This window comes from Varanus komodoensis, unplaced genomic scaffold, assembly GCF_004798865.1.
Source record: "Varanus komodoensis strain SLA01 unplaced genomic scaffold, ASM479886v1 scaffold15, whole genome shotgun sequence".
NCBI lineage: Eukaryota > Metazoa > Chordata > Lepidosauria > Squamata > Varanidae > Varanus > Varanus komodoensis.
The window spans coordinates 23,898,377-23,922,921 of NW_025335440.1; the positions used below are offsets into that span (position 1 = coordinate 23,898,377).

The window sequence follows — 24,545 nt, forward strand, 5'->3', positions numbered from 1 at the left end:
TAGATACGAAATGGTGGGTGCTGTGGACATCAAATACAACTAGTAATCATCTGCCACTGACTGTGGCAACACAGTCTTGCTGCTGAGCAGATCATGATCCACCAAGACCTGATGAAAATACAGGCACCTGTTGCAATGAAGTGCCCCAAGTGGAAGCAGGGCAAGGACCAGAAGGTAACATGACAAACAGCTGAGCAATCATTGTGGAAATCAATGTCAGTACTATAGTCACAGGCTGAACTGTTAGTGCTTTGGTTGGCAATCAAGGGGAAGGAATTCTGGAGGGGCTAGTAATATGTCCAGCTGGTGAAGGAATTGAAACAGTAGCCAATGGCGAATGTTGGTACTTACCTATTTTAGCTAGTATCTGAATATCAGCAATGGTATTGACAGAATACTCTGTCACAGATTCATAATAAGGTTCTTTCAAATGATATACTGAAACAGCATCGTCTAATGCAGCAGTGTCTGTCTATCCTACCTAGCCTGGGTGATTGCTAAAATGCTAATATTGTTCATGCCATCCAGATCAACAACCCCTTTGGGCTTGAGGAAAAATATTCCAAAAAGACCAATGGAAAACCTGCCAGACTACAGAATGCCATTATGGTGACCTACTTCTCCATAGATCTGATGAAGTATAGGTGAATTTTGCATCTATAGATTGATTGATCGTTACATTGGTAGTAATGTTGGCAGTACCTGTGGTATTAGGGAGTCAATGAACAGTAGAAATGCCAATTTTGAGATCTGGCTTGGTCTGGTAGGCTTTGCAGCCTCTAAATCTAAGCCTGCTTCAGAGTAGATAGGCATAATGTAGAATCCAGTACAGCTGTATGAAGTTGGCTGGGTCCAACTTCTCAGTTAATTCCAGGCAAAGAAAGAGAGAAATGTGTGTCTTAAAACAAGTACAAGATGCTACTTTGAGCCAGGCTTTGATTTATCACCTGGGAAATATTTGATGGGAACCAAGCATGAGAGAAGTCACTTAGAGATGTATCTCTGCTTGCAGCTTCAGCCCAAGAGAGCAGAACAGAAACCGCTTGTTTTGACATGTTTATGGATTAAATTCAGCTGCAAAAACAGAGTAATTATTAATGAGCTTAGAAACCACTCCTCTGTTTACCTGTCAATACATAAGGAAGCCTGTAAATATCTTTTATGTACTAGAGCTCTTCTTCTTCGCCTATAATGTTCTTTCCTTGTCAAACATTTTCTGTCTGTTCTGTTCACGCTTCCAGAAAATCTTGCAACATGAAAGTTCCAGGTTGGCAACTGATGTGGCACAAGTAATTTGAGCCTTTGCCTGGTTCCCTGCCATGGAGCTGCTATGCTGTCTTGGCTGCCTGGCCTTTCCATTAATTGCATTACTGAAATGCTCGCTCTCTCTCGGGTTGGTCATCTGCTCTGGACCTTGATCCGTTGAACCTTGTGTTAAAATCTGCTGTGCAACATAACTGCTGGTCTTCTAATATACCATGGACTGTTTGCTATGAACCAAATACCTTTGACTTTGATTACTCAAAATGCCTTCTGGTTTGGACTATTATTAACTTTTAAGACTTTGTTTTATCTTGATGCTGTAGAGATTTCCAAAGCAGGCTCTGTTATTGGACTTGATCTTTGCCAGTGTGTATATTTCTAGCCTTCTCTGATTTTGGGCTTATCTCCTAGACCAGGTTCTTGCATCATAAACCTGGATCAATGATTTAAAATCTCTGATTAGGCCTATACATTTGCTTCTGGACTGGTTTTTCATCTAAGCGCTGGACCATCAACTCTCAAGTTAATTGATTTATAATGTCTAAGTTTAAGTGGAAGAGCTGAACAGGGCTGCTATGGATGGGAGCTTTGGTGAGCTTTCATTCATAAGTTGAAGATGACTTGATAGCACATAAAGCATCAATGCCATGACTTCAGAAGTGTGGTCTGTGTTAACCAAACAACCTTTAAATAAAGCTGAGTCACTGAATCTATGTCTTTGTCATCCCCTCCTATGATGAGGAAACTCGATCCACTGACGGCTTGCATTGTTGGCTGAGGAATCAGTACTGATACTGCCAGGCTAGATGCCTGGACTGTGAAAAGCATGTCCGTCAATTACTTGTTCAGTTCCAAGATCCTGCCTTCCATGAAAGCTTCTTTACCACATGTGCAGGAGTGAAGAGTGGCCTGGTGTAGGAGTGACAATTCAGTCTGAGACACTATTAGAGAAGGAGGCTTCAATTCCCAGTTCTTCAAACCCTTCTCTGTCAAGTGTGAAAGGGTACTTGTGATCTGAGGCATTTTGGTGAAGTCCAAGATCGCAGCCATCTCCCTCCCCGCCAAGTGGAGAGATGGCCACGATCGCAGTTGCTTTTGCGCAGGGAAGGCGTGCGTGATCAGAGAAGCACTCCTGCAGGAAAGATGGGCGCAATCTTGGCCATCTCCCCCGTGGCTGTGCTGTGCTGCGCCCGTCTTTCCTGCAGCAACGCGCCTGTGATCACACATGTCTTCCCTGCACGAATGGAACTGCGATCATGGCCGTCTCCCCACTGGGAGATGGCCGTGATCGTGCTAGGGGCGGGGGGGAGATGGCGCCCATCTCTCCCTCCCCCAGTGCGCCATTTGTGCCTGTCTCTTCCTCCCCCAGTGCATCTGTGATCATGCCCGTCTCTCCCCCCCCCGACACCTGCAGGGGTGACAAGCACATGCAGAGATGACAGGCACATTCTCGGTTGTGCAGCAGGGGCAAGGAGATGGCAGCGCTTGTGCTTGGGGGGAAGTGGCCACAATCTTTGTTGTCACTTTGCTTCACATTTTTCTGATTTAAAAAGTGGTTACAGAACGGATTAACCTTATTTACATTAAACCTTATGGGGAAATTTAACTTGGCTCACGACCAGTTTGGATCACGGCAGAGTCCTGGAACAGATTACGTTCGTTGAGTCACGGTACCACTGTACTTTCATGTAAGACTGGAAGGCAGCACAGCAGTTGCCCAAGCATCACACCCCAGTGGAACAGATAGTTGTGAGTACGTCAGGGTGTCTGGGAGGTTTGCTAGTTTGAATGGAATGGGACTAGACTGCCATGCTTCTTCAATTAGTATTCTGCTCTTCCCTTGCTCTGTCTAACCACTTCACCAAGTTTGTTTTGTGAACTTCCTCCCCTCTATGCCTGTGAAGAAGGTTATGCTGCAGATGCAACTAAAGAAAATCATGTGTGGCAGGATTAAAGAAGGAAGAAAGCATTGTGGGGAACAAAACTCAACCAAAAGGGTGAAACAGTAGATGGTAATCTTATTTGCATCTGTGCCCCAGAAGAGCAATAGCTCGATCCTCCAGCACAGAGAAAATCCTCTTCCATATCACAGGAAGGAAATGGGAGGGATAGAGAGAAGACCTTTCTGCTCTGACAGTGTTTTGCTAAGCAATGATTTCCCAGTCCAAAAGATAGGATCATCTAAGTATTGAATACTGTTGTAACTGTGATTATCATTTCAATATCAAGGAGATACACAGAATGGCCATATTAAGGAAGGCATTCTTATTTTTAACATTTTTATTCTGTAAAGTCTAACTATGCCATGTTTGAATGCCAATCCAATATGTGCTATCACTTAAATATTCTGTTTTTAATGCCACAATCAGGGAAAAAACCTTTTCCAGCAAGCAATCTGTGTGCTTGTGGCTTGATTTTTGAAAACATCAACAAGAATATGGCAACTTTATGTGATTCTCCTTCACATCCTTCAGTGTGATTCTCTTTAATCCCATTCATCACATATCCGGTTTCCCTACCATCCTCATCAGGGATAAGCTCCCAAACTATTACTGATGAGACCATAAAGTGGCAAGACAAAGGAGAAAGAGGAAAAATCTATGAGAAAGCACATATTCAGTGATATGACCACAACACACACCCCTCTCAAATGTGTAATACAATAACAAGCCCACACACCAACATATGAATTGGTCCCTATCTGTGAGTCAAAGTGGTACAACAAACAACTGCTTAGTTTTCACCAACATTCACACAGACATAATTTGCTATTTTTTAAATTCTGGCGCACACATCATAGTTCTTTCCTCAGCATCATTAAGCTACAGATAGCCATCCTGGATAATCACAGCCTTACAAAATACTGTAAGAATGATCCAGCAATACAATACAAGAGTAAAAGCTTACCTATTACTCAGTGTAGTTGGCAGAGGATGCGCTGCATTCAGTGGCACTGTTGTGTGAGTAAGAGGAGAAGGGTTCTGCGATATTGTGGCTGGAGTCTGAATTACCCCATTTAAAGTTCCAACGATTCCATTGATTGCCAGCTGGTTACCTGGCAGAGCTCCAATTATTCCACCCACTGCAGGAATGGTGGATGTTACAGTTTGCATTCCACTGGCAAGTGCCCCCACTGTCACACCATTGACCTGTTGAACTCCTGCAACTCCTGTGCCTTGCTGAGCTGGACTTTGCCCAGCAGGTGGGGGAGTCGAAAGAGCAGAGGAACTACTGGTGCTTTGTCCACTGGAGTTTATCTCCTAATGAAAATACAAAAGATCAGCTATATCAAACTTCACACAAAGCAACATATAATTGAGATGCAATATTTGCCAAACAGAAAGCTAACAGAATTAGCCCAGCAGAAAAAGGCAGCAAACAGTACCTGATTTAATACAGAAAGAGAGTTGTCAGGTAGAAAACTGCTTCCTAGATGTGGACTTTTGCTGCTGTTCAAAGAATCAGTGCTAGCACCTAAAGTGATGATTTAAAAAGAAATAAGGTAAAAAGTGCATTAATTTCGCCATCCAAAAGGCACATATCAATTCACATGTGACAAAAGTACTCATAAACTACATTGCTGTTTCATGAAAGTAAATAATGTTTCAATTATATGCTCAAAACATTTCTGGAAACCTCTCACAGTATTTTATCTGTAATTTTGTAAAACAAGATAATATAATTATCAATATTGATAATATCAATAATATAAATATCAATATTGATAATATCAATAATATAAACCATTCTTATCTTCCTATCTTTCTCAAAAGTTTCACAATGGATATGCATATGGCATTTCCTTTAAAATATTCTCAGAAATTATTGATTTTACAGGTCATATTGTACATGAAAGCAGTAAGAAAACTATCCTCTATTATATTACAGATGGAACGTAATGATGATATTGGTAAGAGGCTAAAAGTCTCAAAAGTTTGACAGAGGTCAATCTAACAGTGAAAGCTAATTCTTTCCTTACCAGCCTGTGTTGAAAATGCATGTATCTGATGAGAAGGACTTGGATTGGATGATATTGTTGGGAAAGGAACCGAAAGCTGGGCATTTAGTAGCTGCAGGCGCTCTTTTTTAGCAGTCAGGTTCTTAATCTGCTCTTCTAAGAGCCGGTTTTCAACTTGAAGCTGATGTAATGATTTCAGCATGCCTAAAACTAAACAAAAAATTTGACCAATTAATCTAAATCCTTAAAAAGACCATTTGAACATGTTATTTTGTTAAGAAATAACTGCAGATGTCAGGTTTTGCATACCTACCCAATTCTAATTAGTCACAAACAAGTTACAGGAGAGTACTTCCCTACTTTTTCCATGATGTCCTTATCAGATATGAAGCTGAGATGAAAAATGATCTATATTCTAAATGATCCCTAGACATGATGAGAACTACAGGCACTAATTGATGCACATTCCACATCTGTTTATCCATCTCTTTACACCTTGAAAGTTCTTGAAAATTACTGTATGTCCTATAAGTAGCACAATACTCCTATGGAAATACCAAAAATTTTAGAGGTCCCCAAAGCCATAAATTTCTCAGTCTTTCACACATATACTGAGAGCCCAAATCCTCAAACATAGATGTGGTTTAATGCACAAAAAGTACCCATCACACATCAAATCATGTGTCCTACTAAAGCCTGTGAACAAATTGTAGTGCATGTGGTTTCAGTTACATATACCTTTGAAACGGTGATAAAAAAGGTATGGGGGTATAGAAAGATTCCTTCACGAGCACCCATTATTTAATAATTATTTAAGAAAAGGATGTTTTACTTGGGTTGTAAAGTTTAATATGCTTTTACTCTTTCAAAACAATTTTGCGTGTGAGTGCTTTTTTAATTGTTGGAAGGGGAAAGCTATTCTGTTGACTCCTTACTAGAAAACCCTGCAAATTTATGTAATCAATGAAAACTTTTACTTTGTTTTTATTGCTTTTAAATCAACAGACTCCAGCTGTTTTCAATGCCCCTCTAAAGAGCACCCAGCAGGGAGCACATCAGGAGCCCTGCGGTCCTTGCCTTCTTCCTGTGGATAAAGCCCATCCTCAGCCAAATACTATCCACTGCTACTCTTAAAGTTGGATTTTGGATGAATTTTGGAACTTGCATGAGCCAACATGCAAGACAGTTTGCCCATTATAGCAAAAGAAAAGCCACTTTTAAAATTCTAAATTGTATTTGTTTAACATGACCTCTGGGCCTAAGACAGACACAAGTATACTGGTACAGGCACATCTGGTCATTTCCCAAGGATTTAGCTTTTTATCCTCCTCTTCAACAACATACAAAGGAACTCTCAGTGTGCCCAAATGAGATGCAATAAGACTTAGCTAAACCTGTCCTCCAGCTATCATGTTTAAAGGATTATCCCTGCATGAATTTCCTCACAATTAGCATTTTTGTCAGGGTACTATTCATACAAAAAAACAAAAAAACCTAGATGGTACTTCACTCACTAACAACCAGGAGAGGATGCTCAAGGAATTTCACTAAATGAAAAAATGATGGTTTTAAACAATTCAAATATTTATATGCATGTGACTAGAGTATAATATATTAAAGACAAAATAATAATGTCAGGAAAATTCATACTTCCATTCTGTCTGTTCAAAATAAAATTTTGATTCACTATTGAAGCTCCTCACAGATCTTCAACCCACAGAAGATTCTGGAGCAAAATTAAAGTCCTTTCCCTACATTCAAAACAACGCTTTTCTATAGCAAAAGTAAACCAGAGAGAACCAGATTTAAGACCTTAATTGCTTCAGAAATGATCACTACTTTTCAAATGCAAAAAAATTATACACATCATAAAATATCCCCAACAGATAATTGATTATATAATAAATAGGGATATTACCATACATGCCTAACCTGTGTTCACCATTGGAAAGATCAGGCACAACAGTATGAAGTACTTACTGTCACTAGGGGTGCCCTGTTCTAGCAAGAACTGCTGCCCTTCACTCCACTGCCTCTCCAGAAGTTGTTCAATAGTAGCTGGTACTGGAGGCAAATGTTCCACGCTGGTATTCCCTGACTGATCATAACGGATCTGTAAACTACTTACAGGAGACCTGCAGAAAGATTGGAAATTACATTTAAAAGAATGTGAAGGCAGAGGGAAAAACATGTATAGAAGACCCGTCAGTTTTCTACAATGGTTTCTGTACACACACAAAAAAAGCTTCATTTATTCAGATCTTCTGATTTCACATTGCACAGGCATCAGCAACATTGGTAATCTATAAAATGTTTTACTGTTTTATTTAAGAGCTCTGAAAAAATGCTTTGATATAAGCAACTTAACACTTTTGCCAGGCAAAATAAGGAATGTGACAAATGACTAATGTTATTAAACTTCCTTATAGTTCAATCTAACTTTGCCACAGATTTCCATGAATACTCTTATAAGAGATTAAGAAGAAAATAACCAATCAAATATCCACAAAATCTGACCAAAAAAAAAATACTAACTAAATAGACAAAACATACTCCACAGCTCTCTAAAGGCAAAATTTCTACATGACCCAGTACAGGATCATGGAATACACTTAAAGAAAAACTCTTTTTGAACTGGTTTTGCAATATGATATGCAAAAAGTCATTAAAGACACATGTAGATAATACAGCTAATTTAAGTCACAACACAAGAAATCCTGATGTGACAAATACCTTAACTATTTAAAAATGTATTTCCTATTTTTTTAAAACACACACACACACACACACACACACACACACACAGAGAGAGAGAGAGAGAGAGAGAGAGAGAGAGAGAGAGAGAGAGAGAGAGAGAGAATATCTTACAATTACTGTTTTCAACTGAGCCCTAATTGAAACATTTGAGTGCCAAACATTTTTGTTCAGTGCTGAGACACATCATTACAGCAATATTCTATAAATTACATCACTGCATTTATACTCAGGCAAGTTTAAACTCATCTTTTTAAAAATTAAGTGGATTTTCACAGCTCCCTCCTTAATATGTGTACAGAGTACTGAAAATGCTGGTGAATTCAAATACCTCCTGCCTACTTCATTACAGGAATATTGTGACTTCCTTCTGATAAGAACTAAAACACAAATTCTGCAGCACAACATATTCATCTGCAGCCTTATTCACAGTAGAAAGGACATTCAAAAAATCTACACACTACTAACATGGGTTTAAATCCCACTTTAATTGAAACCAGTATCAGGTTTTTTACTGATCTAAACAGGGTTTGGATTCAGATCTTCCTACAGCTCATGATGAACATTACTAAACAAGTAGCAATATATCTATATTTGTTTTTCCCCCACACAGGAACTCAATATTGAGCAATTCTGTAATATAGGCAATTATGTTCTCTTTATGTTCTCTTGCTGTGACAGCTAAGCAACTTTAATTTTCAAGTCAAATTTAGTTCTATGACAATCCTAATGCACATCTATTCCAAGTTAATCCCACTGAGTTTACCAGAACTTCCTTCTAGTTAAGTAGGTATAAGACTGTGTCTTCAGTCTAGTCACCAAGACATTAATGATGTACTCCCATACCCATTCACCTGTAACTCAAAGGTCCTTACTTCGGAACAGACACATATTGAGCAAGTTTGTACTATAACAGACTTGGGAGAAACACTAAGGGTACCCGCAAAAGTGACAGAAATTAAAACTGAAATATCTTGGTTTCTAGCTTTTTGCATGATATAAAGTGTTTTACTTTGGAAAGGAAAGAGGAAGGGCAATGAAACATTCAATTATCAATATTTATACTGAAAAGATCACCAGTGACAAACTGGGCCATATTTTGCTTAAAAATAAAATACATATGTTGTATAAGAGTATTAACTAAAGCAAATTCAATTAGAGTATAGATGCATAGCAGGATACAAGGTCAGAAATTACTAGGTAAAAAACCAAGAGGTAGAAGATTAACTTCAAAATAATTTTCTTAAATATTCTGGATTCCACTTTAGTCAGTAATATTCAAAGAGATAAGCATTTTGTTACATATTAAAGATAAATGGCAAAGACTTTAAAGAGTTAAATGCTTTTCCTAGAGAACAAAAGCAACTTACTGGGATATTAAATGGCATTCAGAAATCCAGTTTTCATAACTGCTGAGGAAAAACCCTTAATTGTGAATATACAATTTTAGATTCTTTCAGTGGTTACCACTCAGGAAACAGATCTTAAAGATAATTAACCATAAACTTCAGTTCAATGAACTGTAGTAATCGCAACAAAACAGAATGCTTGGAAGAATTTTCAGAGAGAAAAATCTACAGAATTGCAAGTTTTTCCTTTAAGAATTCCCACATTATGTACTTTCAAGGTGTTGTATAATAAGAAAATATTTCTATAACAGTTAGCAGAATTATCGTAATACTGAACATCTTCCATATAAGTTTCTATGGAAGTCTATCATAAATAAAAGAAAGAGAATATGAAACTGTTAATCATCTCCAATACAAGAATTCATACTGACATAAATTAATCGTTCCCCTATACAAAGCACTGTGAGCCTACAACTTCTATCTTTATTGAAAAATAAGAAAATATAATACATTGGGCTGAATACACTATTTAAAAAATTAAGTTGAGGCATCAGTGAATAGTTATTAGCTAATGTGAACTAATATCCACATATTATTATTTATCCACATATTCCACATATTCTCAAAGAGTGCAGAGTCTCCCAAGTATTACTAAAGCATTACCTGCATTCTTTGTGGGAGCCCCACATAAGCTCTAGAGAGTTTATACAGGTGTAAATGCTTAGTAAATGCTTTGAATGTCAGGATGGGAAGAAAGGACAGAGTGGATCACCCCATACCTGCCTATTTCTTGACTAATTCCTCTGATGCATTCAGCCTTAACCACTGCTGGAGACAGGGTGCTAGGTTCACCATAGGTCACTGCCTGGATCTAATCTGCCACTTTTATAGTAGAATAGTTCAGTATAAATTGGAAGATATAGAGAGGCCCTTTTGTACTGTTCCATACATACCTTTGCACAAAGATGTAATTTTTGTCATATATGTTTATACTTAGTACATTATGAAATAATCAAACAAAAATGGAGAATGTTATGTAATACTTATGATATAAAATTAACATGCAAGATGTTTAGATGGATTCCCTAACTATAAGAATGTACCATCTCCCAAGCTTTTTTTTAGGTTTGCGTGCCTAATCTTAACATGTATGTTTATGTGTAATCTTACAACAGACTGATGCATTCCTAATGCTTTTTAAAATACAGTAACAGGCTTTTGGTCCATAATAAAAATAAAAGGTACTCTTAAATCCAAGTGAAATCTAAAGGATTTGAGCAAAGAGAATAAATGTTGTCTGGGCTATGTTTCAATATTCCTTCATTTCTCTATCAAAAAGATCAAAAATACTTGGAAGTTATCTGATACTTGGATATTTATCTGACCTAAGCTTTGTTCAAAAGGCTGAGAGTTCTACCACATGAAGGATGAGCAAATACACTACATCCTGAGTTTTGTTTAATTTTAAATAAACTGATACAGAATGGAACCTTACAAACTGTTTCAGTAGAGATAAAACTATGTGAGAAAATAGATCTATATATCTAGAAGGCTCAATTTGAAGTCAGTCACAGTCTGTTTCATAAGGCTTTTGAGGATTTGTCCTTAAGACAACATTGGCCTGCTTTACAGAGGTGAATTTATTTTTCAGCCAGTCTCTGAGCTTTGCAGGCTCTTGAAAATCAGGCAGCAGATCACTAACATTCACTTTACAGTTCATTTACTCTTGTACATGACACAGCACTTCTGATTAGATATGGGACATTGACATGCCTCCACTAACAATGTTTTTTATTTATTACTAACTTATTAAATAACTGCATAGATTGCAGTAACAGCATGTAGTGCTATTGTACCATAAAATGAAAAGCTTCAGAATGCCATCCTATAATTATAAAAAAATCTTTCACTGAAGCCAGTACTCAAGTAGTACATACCATCTTTACATGATATTAATCAACAAATATTATTCCTTTAAGACAAAGATACCAGCAGAAAATGGACTGAAGTATTGGTGATCAATTCTGATCACCATCTTTTCAAGAATGCCCATTTCACAGTTTTAGAAAAGTATTTTTTCATTAATGTCACCTTCTTTTTCTTTGCTCAATACGTGTTTATAGTCAACATTCTTTAAGAGTATGGAAGAGATTTGAGAACTTCTAACGAATGAGATCTTACATATAATAAAAACTAGCCATACAGCTGAGTCAAGACTATGCAAAAAAGCATAGACTAGCTAAGCCATTTTCACCTGAGGTGAAGGTATTCATTGTTTTATTATGTAATCCTATTAAATTACCTTCATATCTGAACATCTTTTCTTAACCCTTCAAGACTCATTTTTCTGCATAATTCTTTTTAGCTTAAATGTAAGCATGACTGATAAAGTTTCCACACCTTAAGAATATCTTTTTGCCTCTCAAGAGTAAAAATTGCTTACCGTGGTGAAAGACTTCCTCTGGGTGATCCTCCTCTGCCAACAAGGCTCCGGCTATTGTCTCCTAGATCTTGATCTGCGGAGTAAATATTTCACGGCCAAGAGTGACTCTTTCTGAGATTAGATTTTAAGATGCAGCAGATATGGAGATAATTTTAAAAATGTAATCCAGTATCTAGGAGTTTTGCTGAATGTTAGAGAAGGCTGCTCTTTTAAAATTGCCAAGTGCAATGGCTAAGGCGTTGTCCGTACACATTTCTCTGGGCGTAGCAGGCCATGGATTAGCCTCTCTCTTTTCATTGCTTTCAGTTTTACAGCACAGAAGCATGGTTTGCATTTCCAGTACCCTCCCCTCAGCCACTTTTAATTTCTGCAGCGAAAGTAATGAATCACAGCTGTGGACAGCTAATCTGTATGCTTATCACAGCAAATCCCCAGGCTTTGTATTTTTTTTAACACTTTACATCCCAGGAAAACCCACATACTGCACTGTATTTACTTCTGTTCCTAACTTTTTCCCAAAAAAGTTTTACTAACAAATGTCAAAGCATAGATTTAAAAATATCAATGAAAAGGGGGCTCTAAGAGGTATTTAAAATGTCCCAAATACACAGAGGCACTTTGCTTGGTAGGACTCAAAAGGGTTATTTTTCCCTATGGCCTCTCAATAAAATAACCCTATCTGCCCCCTTCAAGGTTGCCCTCCCCTTATTCTGCAGCAAATGACCTCTGGCCTCTTAGAGGGCAAGACATGACTGATCCATTCTTGGTAAACTGCTAAACTCATTCCCTTCCCCCAGACAGGCATGACTATTACGACATGTCAACAAATCCTTAAGGATGGAATGAAACAAAGCAAATCCAGGAGCTCATTAAAATGTGTGTTGTTTTTTCAAAGAAGAGCCAATGCTATAAAAACATCAACTGGCAAATATTCACACAATTACTAGATGTTGTGGAACTTGTGAAACATAATCTCAGCTGGACAAACTTGCATATTATGCAATTTCATAAATTATGCAAATAAATCTTGAAACTATTCACAACAAAACCCAGTGCTGTGCTACTCTTATTGCAGAGAACTAAGGGGACTGAACGCATCAATCACAAAAGTCACAGGAGACATTGTTACCTTCCTGCCTGCTCATGGCTCTGCTTAAACATTTACATTTCAGACAGTAGAAAGATACTGTAGAAGGCAGTTGTGCAAAACAGTGTTCCCTTTCACAATGCAGCAAGCTGCTGAACACACAACTACACTGAAATGAAACAGTAATAAAGTTTAAAATTTTAAGCAACCAAAATAGATAATTTGAAGCACTCTAACTTGCCTGGCTGACTGTTTTCGGGCGGAGCTGTATGTGCTGCCATTGCTGAGGTGGGGTTCAGCCTAATACCATAAACATGGGACGGAGGCAGGCCAAGGGAAGCTCCAGGTAGGGTGCTTGCCTGTACAAAAATAGAGTCTTTTTAATTAAAATATGCACAGGAAAACCTATTTTAACAGTATTAAATGTTTTTAGAATAACTCAGCATAGGCAATCCAAGAACGTTAATGAAGAACATGCTTAAGATCAAACTTAGAACTAAAGTAGATCTGCAAAACTTTCTGAACTGTACCTCATTTGCAGCATGCATTCATACATGACTTCCAACATTAAGTTTTACCAGAAATGTCATAAATTATAATTTCAAAGTAACACACAGTATGTTGGGTGCACAAAGAATTGCTTCAATTTCCAAATCTCATTGGCAATACCAGGATTTAGCTGTATGACAACCATGTGGTTGTACTAATTATTTGATCTGATTAAACCATTTACAAAATAAGGACAGGTAGGCAACAGATGTCTCACAAATGCTTGGAGTTCCTTACATCACAAAAAGGCAATGAGGGTCAAAAGGTCCAACTTCCACCTTTATAGTTTAACCATGGAGTCGTATTTTATTTGGTGCATTCTGTCAACAGTAAAACCTGCACACTATTTGATTATCTCCTATTTTGATACATAAGAAGCCAAACTTTTGTTTGTATTTTGTTTTATAGAAAGCAAAACAGCCATTACTAGTATGTTTTCCATACAATAAAGGGCTCAGCAAATCACAGCTCTGCCCTGACCTCCTTATAAGGAATGCATTTTTGGCAGCTAGCCAGCTTGACTTACTGAAGAGCTCATCCAAAGTTTGTATTCATTCATTCATGTTTCTAACCACAATTCTGAAGGTCGTTGCTGGGCCTTGTGCCAAACAAGCAAAAATGAACCCTTGAAGAGATAAAACTGAGGAGGTTGGCAGAACTTTTGCTTAATCCAGTGTAATAAAAATAGCTTCTACCCTTGACTATGTTACTTTTGACTAACATACTGCCTTTAAACACTTAATTTGGAAGCTTAATGCAACAGATGTACTGCTACTACTTTTCCAAGACAGTTACCTCTAAGAACAATATATTACAGATTTCTGCCTCATGACCCTGCTACACAGAAAATTAGATACACATCTGAAATTATAAACAGTTAAAAATTTGAACCTGCCAAAAATATACAAACCCTGTTTAAAATAAGATACCTTCTAAGTGCAACCCAACAAAGTGAAGCACATAAGGCTGCAATCATAAGCACACTTGCTACAGAGTAAGGCCTGCTGAAAACAGGAGACTTGCTTATAAGTAGACATGTGAAGGATTGTGCTACATTCACCAATGAGTTGTATAAAAGTAGTTACTCATGTGCATAACTCTACTACTAAAAATCAGCATATTTTAAACATTTGGCCTAAAATTGTCTGGATTGTCCCCTAAAGATATTTAAGTGTACTCCATGGAAACATTCTGTTTCAAGGCAAATATTTGAAGCTATATCCAGTACCTCTAAAAGAATCTTATTCTGCCATTAGGCTTTGGCCCTTAGCCAAGATGTTCGGCTTCTACAAATTTATTTATCCATTATTTCAAGCAATGGTTGATAATCCTTGATTACAAACCATTAAGAAGATTATGCCCAATAGACACTCCACAATTTTTTCTCTTATGATGTACAAAGAAGGCACAAATTATCTCTTTCTCTTCCTGTCCCCCCCATTTAAAAAAAAAAAAATAGGTGAGTCACTATTTTATTTTTACATGGAAACATCAGCAAGAAAGTTAAGCCAGAAAAAGAAAGACCATACAAAATTAAACAACCACAGAGTTAGAATGAAACATCAAGGAAACCAGGGAAGGGGAATCCAAATAATACACATCAGAAATAGTGGCATTTTAATTGCTGATTTGTGACATGACAGTAGCCAAACCCAATGAGCAGATCTTCACATCACTCTATAAAAGACTTTTAATAGCAGAATCCTTTGATTATTTACCATGGTAGATAGAGTGTGAGGGAACAGACAAGAAAGTCCTTTCAGAAATCCTCTCTGAATACTTGAATGTCTGAAAGTCCATCCCATGGGGACAGGGATGTTGTGGGTGGGGTCTTCATGTATGGCTTTGCTGCCCTTTTCACAGATTCATCTGGGACACCTGAAGAGGTCTAGTATTCAAAGACATTAATGACTATTGTCCTGAATGTGAAAATGACTCTGTTGAGAAGTACCAAGTTGATAGGAGACAATAATGAAGTTCTTTCTGAGGTATGTCTCCTGTGATGGTTCAGTCCCACACTCAAGTTGTCACTTGATGTTGTAGTTGTCAAGCAACGAACATGTACATACAGGAATGAAATGCATTTGTGGATCCCAAATGCATTTCTAAATACTTTCGTATAAACATATAAACAAACCACACTCTGCAGAAGAAAATCAGTTATGTGAAATGAAGGTGTTCACAGGTTTGATTGAAGTCATAATATTTTATTGATTCTCCTGCTCTCTTGATTACTCTCCAAAAAGCATAACAGTTAAATGAGATAAAAAGGCAGACATTACACTGAAGCTCGGGGTATTTCCAGAATTATTCTTCTGGGATAATAAATCCAGAAAAAATGCAGGTTACCCCTTCATGCACAAGAAAAGCATAAAGCCTATTTTCCAATATGGTAAATAGAATATTAATAACCTATTTGCATTCCCTTCAATGAACAGTTTTCGCTAAAAGAATTTTCATACCACTGTAAGAACCACTGCCAAGCATCTATAAAATGATTTTTTGAATTTGTGGTTGTTTCTACCCTCTGAACAGCTAAGCCCCATTCCACCTTCAAAAACAGCTTGCTATACAACACAAGAATCCTGAACACAAATTCCCTGAACACATAATCAAATGCAATCCTAGCCACTCACTGTATTTGAGCAATCCCATGCATAAGCCCTATTGAGTTCAATGTGCCTTATAACTAAGTAAGGATGCATAGAATTGTAGCCTTACTTGTAAGTAATAGTTTTATAACAGGGCATAAACTGATCTTAGCAAACCATTTAAAATTGCTGCTACATTTTCAACTATGGTACTGTCCAATCAAGTACAAAAGCTAATTAATTTTTATGTTCAAAGATTAAACAACAAGATTTATAGCCATCTTCTCCAACCTGGCACTGGATTCTATTATTGTATTAGACCACAATAATCTTCACCCTGAGTTAGCATAGACAATTATCATGGGACATTGTTGTAGTCCAACTCATCTGAAGGGCATCAGGTTGTGAAAAGCAGATTATAATATGTTGTTGTTAGTTGCGAAGTCGCATCCGACCCATTGCAACCCCTTGGAAAGCATTCCTCCGGGCCTTCCTGTCCTCCACCATCCCCTGGAGTCCACTTAAGCTCACACTGACTGCTTCAGTGACTCCATCTAGCCACCTCATTCTCTGCCGTCCCCTTCTTCTTTCGCCATCAGTTGTTCCCAGCATTAGGCTCTTCTCCAGTGAGTCCTTCCTTCTCATTAGATGGCCAAAGTATTGAGTTTCATCTTCAGTATCTGGCCTTCTAAAGAGCAGTCCGGGTTGATCTCCTCTAAGAGTGACTGGTTTGATCGCCTTGCAGTCCAAGGGACTCGCAGGAGTCTCCGCCAGCAGCACAATTCAAAGGCCTCAATTCTTTGGCGCTCAAAGCAGAGATTATAATATAGATATGTGCAATAAATACAATTCCAAAGGATCCAATTCTGCACTCAGTTATACTGGCCCCTGTCCCACTGAATTCAACATAAAACAGACATAATAATGGGGTGCAGTTTTAGATCCAAATTATATTACTTTGATTAAAGTTGTGAATAAATCTGACAGTGCAATCCTAATTATGTTTACTCACAAATCCATCTTTTATTTTCAATTTGGCTTACTCCCTTGAAAGTGTGCTTAAGATTGCAGTGATTACAATAGAAAAATATATTTTGTTGATTGAAAGAAGACAAGAAGATTGTTTAATACAAATGACAAGTATGTTTAATACTTTGTTTTAAATGTTCAAATCATGGCATAGCTAATATTATAATCAGAATCTATTGGAGCAAAACACAAACAGCAAAACAGGTTAAGGGCACAATCCTATACATATATGGATAGTAAGGAGCCCTGTGGCTCCCAGTATGTCCTAGGAAGTTGTGGGACCTCTTTCTTTCTAAACATGCATAGGATTATGCAAGCAATGTATATCAATCTTGACATGATTTTAAATTATACTAAGAATGAGATTTTGCTCAACCTATTGGTCACTCCCTATATTTATCATCTCACATTAAACTTTTAAAACACTTAAAATATACTCTAAGAATATCTATCTCTGGCACACATTATATTTACAATGTGATTTCTAAATTGTGCCAAAATGGGAAGAAAACTGGTCACAATGTTGGAACTATATACTAAATGAAGCCACTGCCTTTATTATCAGCGAATTAGGTATAGAAAATGGGATTAAGTTATATTATGATGTATATGATAATTCCATCTGGTCACAAAAGTAAAGAAAAATATTAGATGACTGCACTATTTAGAAGTGAAGTACAAGCATGATGGTTTAGAATATTTCAGCTCTATGAAGAAAGAATTTATTAAATGCGGAGTCATCCTGTCAAAACACTTAAGTCATAGATTTAAACAAGCCAAAACATGCAATAGTTATACACCATATGATATGTTATTTCAGCTATGTCAGTTTGACCAAAATCATCAACGCACAAATGAAATGTGCTGTCTTGAAATTCTGCTATTTTAAATTCACAGATCTTAATAACACATAGTTACATGTATGCCAAAATACATTTAATTGATAGTTCATGCAAGAAAAGGGAAGCAGATCATGAAAGACATCATAAAAACTAGTACTTTAAATGTTCACATCAAACTGAACTTGTCTGCGTATGCTTTGTATCTGTACCCTTCTGAAACTAAAAAACAAAATATAACCAATGTTTTAAAAAGACAATGTTTCACGTGATACATTAGATGTACAACTTGTGAAGAACTGTGACTAAAGTTATTAATAGAATAACACGGATAATAACTCAGAGCACTCAAACTGCTGATATGCATAAAAGAGTCATACAAGCTCAGCAGACTCTCCTATTGCTTAAATTGAGCACATGGGCTCACAAGCAGCATGAGTGGCCAGTAGATGGAATAGCAGGCATGTGATTGTCTTCCATACTCCCAAACCTCTGTTCAGTGCAGGTTAGCCATGTACCATAGACCAATAAGCTGTTCAGGCTGAAAGAGAATGGTGCATGTATGTGCAAGTGCAGGACTAATGTGATTTTGGGAACCCTTCACATGTGTGCACTGTACAAATAAATGACATCAAACTAAGTGGTCCACACAACTTTTATTTAGTACATATTTCCACTTCTAGCAAATCTTTAAATGATCTGTAGATCACTTAATTTAAAAGCTGACGGGAGAAAAAATTCACTATACTGTTATTAACAACATTACAAAATGTTTTGTGCTCTTATCAAGCATAAGCTCCCAGTCACCTCAACTTTTAGGATATGAAATGTTTTCTTATAGAAACCCCATTCCTGTCTAAGCTCCCCACTAGTAAGGTTTTAATACTAGCGTGTGATGAGAGATGAAACCAAGTGTGAACAACTTTCAGGTCCCATGAGAAGGCTGACTGTTGAAGCTGTCAGGTTCAATTGCATCATTCAACATTATTCAATGCCCGAAACTTCTCTCTAATTGTTAGGGGCTTAACATATTCAAAACCATTGTTTAGGCTAATGCTGAAATGCCCACAGTTGAGTTTCCGTAAAGAAGGGGGAGGGATTTAATTGTACTTAAACCATTACTGAACCTGCCTTCATTCATGATAGGACAACAAGAAAAGACTGAGCTACCAATTCCAGAGCTGCCTCATAATCAGTTTATATCTAATCAATACCCTTTTAGAGAATTAGTGTTTTTGTTAATAGTTGGGGGTCATGATTATTTCCATACCTTGAAACTGAATGAAGAATGTTTTTCACCATTTGCTTGAACTGGGAAATGTTTTCCTCATAGAAACATACATTTTAAACTTACATTTAGGCTTCTAATTGATATATATGGTGGGAGGATGTGACACACTTAGGATGACCAAGTTATTTGAGTTTAGTTATTGTTAACTTTTCTAGTATATGCTGGTTAAATGAAAATATTGTTCTTCTGATAATTATGCAGTTTTTCCCACAACAGCAGTTGAAAAAACTAGGATTATATGGGATCATTTCCAGCTGAATTGTGCCTCTATAGACACCTTAATTATCATACCACATAACTAAAAAATTCAAATAAAGGAATCCTGAAATCCTATTTTCATTTGAATACCGCTTTGTATTTCCCAAGAAAATACACAAGTGTAATACTACAGTTTAACTATACGCCATGACACTGCTAGATATAAAGCAGAGTCAACTCTATCAGTTCATTAACTTGTTAATTAATAACTGGGTTCTAATTTTTGTTTTAAAATGGTATGCTTACCTTATAGTGCCATGCTTAATTATAGTTGGGAGGAAAAGAAAAAAAATCTGCTTGCAATAATTGGTGTTTCCAACATAACACTAATGGAAAAAGTACATGAGGTGTTCTCCCAGCCATGTATATTCCATTAGTAATTGTGCATGCACAAGACGAAACTAGCTCAATCAACCCTAACTTAACTACATCATATTAAGTTGGGCAATGGTTTGTCTAAACGGAATCAAACTATTAGATTTGATACTTATGCAAAAATGAAAATTAGAGAATCAAGCAGACCTACAACTTTTTGTTGAATCAAATCTTCACAGATCCTTGTTCCTCAGGTATGTACATACCTCTCTATGTGAGTTATGCTTAAGACTACTGAAATCACTGGAGTTTCAGTTGGTTCCAAAGATGAAGCTCTAGCCACATTCTTCACCGTCCAACTCTAAAAGACACTTCAGTGGAGAAAGCAACCCTGTGGTCATAAGGGAAGAGCCCAGAGACGATAGGATTCAGCTACAACTTGTGGCTGTAACTGTGAAATCTTATCATTCTTCCTGCCCACTTTACAACGTCCGTGGAAAGTACCATTCTGGTTGTTCTCTGAGCTTGCAAAAGAGCCTTGGGAATGTCTGAACTTTTTGCCTTCTCGTGGGCAGAAAGGGGAGAAGATCTTTAGCCTCAGCCTTGCCAGTACAGCTACTACAGAGAGTCTCAGGGGCCTGTCCAGAAGAAACTGTATAAGCAGTGGGAGGGAAAGATTAAAATCTTCTCCATTGCACTGTCCACCCTATAAGCAACAGTCCAACAGGGTAACAGATTCTTAGAAGCCTCCAAGACTAAAAGCTTCTCTCAAACATGGACACCACCCATAGGATTGCACCCCAAATTAAATAATCACCATACTACATTACTGCTTTTCTAAATCCATTCTCACTGTGACTAACTTTGACACACTAACTTTGATTCTTCTGTGAAGCATTTGCCTTACAGGCAAAACTACAAATAGGATTTAAAACATATAAGAGGAGTCTAGCAGAATTAAATGCTTTGGCATTTGGTACAGATACATCAACATTCATAAAGGCACAGGCTGATGCAGGACATCCCGAAAAGATTCTGCAGCAATCTTTTATGAAAAGCTATTTCCAACTTAATCAGAAACAGAAGGATAATTCTTCAGCTTTTGTTTTCCTCAGTTTGTAAAAACTATCTCTTTGTAGTTTCTATTTTAGATTAAGATGACTATCAGACCACTCCTAAATGGAGTCGGATAACATCTTGAACCCACCCCCCTCCACCCCCAGGAACACCCATTTCAAGGTCTACCTTCAAGAAGTAACATTATAGGTGATCATCTATAGATCATTATAGATCTCCACTTATAGAGCTTTCTGTGGGGAAACTGAAAAATCTGTGGGTTCTCAAGTTGAACATAGCTCTCTACTAATACAGAAAATTATTCTTTCCATTCTAATCACTTCCAGCCAGTGGAACTGGGGATATGAATTGTAGTTTAAAATGTACTTTTGAATTCTTATTGAAATGAAATAACCTTTTAACAAGATATAAGCTTCTATTTCAGTGATACCTTTAAGAATGGTTTAACATTTTAAAGAACATAGTATAGGTTAGATACAATGTAAAACAGAACTGCCTAAAAAATATGTGTTTAACGCTTACAGGCAAATATATATTAAGAAGTACCAACCACTGGATGTTACAGAATTCTGAAACAAAAAAAATCATATTTTCAGATATACTTTAATACACAGTTTTTGAACAGTAAAACCTGAAAAGCAAAATAAAGTGCACACACACAGAAACGATAATCTCTGCCCTTGGTACAATAAAGAGTTAAAATAGGAAGATAAAGAGAAACAGCTATAAAACTCAATTTAGGTGTTGACATATTGCTCTTTTGATGTAATCTTGAATATTTCACAATTTACATAAAGTTTTCTGTAATTGTACATTCTTCAACTCAAAAGATTACCAAATTATTAGATGGTCTCTTTAGGTGATATTAGTGTATCAATGCATAATTTGTAATCTAGCTCTGACTTGGGTTTTTTTTTTTTTTTTAAGGAAAACCATTATGCCTCTCCTCTGCATAAATATCAACTTATAATTTGTCATAATAGCCTGGATTTTGGCACCTACATTTTCTACTTGACATAGCATTTCAACATATTCACTTTTCAAAGCTCAATTGTTATCAAATACTGGAAGCTGTTTTCTGTTTATGGGTAAGGATGCAATTAGAAAGTTCATTCTTGTACCCATCAAGCAGCAGACACTGCACAGGTTCAGCAAAATAAATATAGGCTCTTTCAATGCACTGTCTACTTTATATCAATGGTAGCACATTACTATACATTTCTACTCAGAAGTAAATCATATTGAATTTGATAGGGCTTCCTCCTGGGTAAGTGGGCATACAATAGCAAACCTAGTAGTATACACAGCCTCTTTTATGTTTACTCCAGCCCTCCCCTCAGTAATTACAGCTGGACAACAAATTTTAGTAAAGCAAGTAAGATGATATCACATTTCAACCTCACCTTTCTTCCTCTTATAAGGAACTCAGGGCAGGTTGCAATGTTCTTTTCCTCCCCGTTTTGTTTTTACAACAACCCTGTTCCTGTGAGGTAGGCTAGGTTTAAAGTTTATGACTGACCCAAAGTCATCAAATAAGCTTCATGGTTGAGTGGGAACCAAAACCTGGATCTCCTGCCTCCAGAATTCTAATCACTAGACCACACGGTCAATGTAAAACATTCAGGTAAATAGGCTTAAGTATTAGTTTCCCAAATGTTTCAATTTTATTATTAGGTATATTTATAAGAAATATTTCTAAGGCACTATGCTGTTAATGGAAAGGGCAAAATTACTTTTTTCAGACAAGGATTGATACATAAAGTTCTAGTGAAAAGCTATTCTGTCTTTAGTGGAACTGGTGTAACATGTTACTAAAAAGGGCTGAACACACGCAGACACACACAAACTATTGATCAGTTATGCATATCAGACAAATTTGAACATTGTTCTCTACAAAATGCTTGAAATTGCATTATAATCACATATGTAGCTTATAAGGCCTTTCCACTATCAACAAACTTTGATCACATACGGTTTTTCAGACTAACTTTCCAAAGTTATACCTATATTCACTTAAGCAGATTGACATGTATTCACTGCATATAGGCTTTTATTAAAAACACATACAAAGGCTTTAATAAAAACACACTGGGTGCACAGAGACAAACATTTTTCACATTCACCATTACTATTGTCTCAGAAAGCTAAACTGAAGGAGTGCTACACTCAGTTCATCAAAGAGGTCAATGTGCCTCAGTTGCCTGGAGACTGATGGTTGCTACAGCAGCACCAGATAAACCCAACTAAATAAGCTTCAGCTTGAAGGCAAGAAAGCATTCACCGCTAGACTGAAACACTGATGCAGTTGTCTCAGCACGTAGAGTACACAAAATCAAGCAACTGTGTCAGTTTTGGTGAATTATATTTATAGAGGAGGCCTATATTAGTGAAATCAGTTTATTAAAAAGTAAAGATTTTAATTGGACCAAATGCTACTCTGAGTAACTATGATTCCTTTGTTCTTCTAGTTGGAGTCACATGTTATGTGGAATTTTCCCTCGGGCTGTAAATTCTTTTCTCCTACCCCCAAAGTCCCCAGCCATAATGACAAAGAGAAGGGTTTGCATAGTTTTGTTTTGTTTTTGATATATTCAAATAAATTTTAAATAAAAGTAGCTATATAATAGAAATATTTATGATAGTTTGTTCATACTTTTACTTAAGTTTGAAGATGAGTGAAGCAAAGTATTTCAAATTTCTTGAGTCAGAAATATATCATTATATATCATCTGCAGTAATCTTATTACAAGGAGCAAAGAAAAAAACAGAGATTAGCTATGGCTGTTTTTTTCATACCAGCCAGAGGGGGTCAGTGTAGAATGATGCAAATAGCACTTTTCAGAAACAGGAAGAAACTTGGGCCTGACATACAATTCTCCAATATACTGTGTGTGGAGTTCCTTCAGATAGCTGGAAATATTAACTGCTTATGGCATATTTGTACATCATGCTAAGCCACTCTGAGAATAAGCCATGGTGGGTGGGTGAGTGGCTTGTCAGTTACTCCTGCCAGATGTTTGCTTGCTTGGCAGCTTGCTATGGTCTATTTCTCCCTCACTCCAAGTCCTACAGGCCATTGCCAACATGGATCCTAGAGAGGGGTGAATGCTTCATAGCAGGTATTCTCATTTCCTCATTCTCTACAACAGCTTCCTTTCTCCAATTGGTCTGCTTGGATTGCCATGTCACAAAAGGAAATCATTCTGCCTCAGAAGACCACTGATCTGCTACTGAGCCCAGCATGGAGCAAACAGGGAACCAAGGTTGAATCTGGATGCCAGGAAGTAGTTCCTGACAGTTAGGACCCCTGAGGTATGGAATGGGCTTCCACAGGAGGTGCTTGAAGCCCCATTGGTGAGGGTGTTCAAGGATAGGCTGGACATGCACATGGTAGGCATGTCAAAAGCAGAGCCAGCTGGAGCCAAGGGTGAGAATAGATGGCCCAAGGGCCATCTGTGTTTCTATACCCATATCCCTCTCGTCAATGTGACAAGGCAAAGCAAAAATGCAAGAGAAAATTACACAAATTTCCTAGTAATGGATAGTCTTTCCTGTATGCTTAAGCAGGACCAAAAGCAAATGTAAAAATGGGAAGCAAGTTTGAGATACTCTCTGTGTCTTTTCTTCAAGACCACTATAAAAATCGAAACAATTAAAACCCCATCCAGGAGCAGAGGACTAAGAGATAAGAAAAAACTGTGTGTGTGTGTGTGTGTGTGTGTGTGTGTGTGTGTGTGTGTGT

At 37.2% G+C, this 24,545-nt stretch overlaps 1 protein-coding gene across 16 annotated transcripts in view; it reads right to left on the reverse strand.

The window, feature by feature from the left end:
- MLLT10 (MLLT10 histone lysine methyltransferase DOT1L cofactor) overlaps window positions 1-24,545 on the reverse strand; it is a 153,796-nt gene that overhangs the window by 9,943 nt on the left and 119,308 nt on the right. For all 16 annotated transcript variants that reach the window (XM_044425346.1, XM_044425345.1, XM_044425341.1 and 13 more), the window contains 6 exons: window positions 13,096-13,213; window positions 11,768-11,840; window positions 7,202-7,356; window positions 5,243-5,431; window positions 4,649-4,737; window positions 4,171-4,523 (listed from right to left, as the gene is read on the reverse strand). In XM_044425346.1, the coding sequence (XP_044281281.1) occupies window positions 4,171-4,523; window positions 4,649-4,737; window positions 5,243-5,431; window positions 7,202-7,356; window positions 11,768-11,840; window positions 13,096-13,213 (977 nt within the window). The remainder of the gene's footprint in view (window positions 1-4,170; window positions 4,524-4,648; window positions 4,738-5,242; window positions 5,432-7,201; window positions 7,357-11,767; window positions 11,841-13,095; window positions 13,214-24,545) is intronic.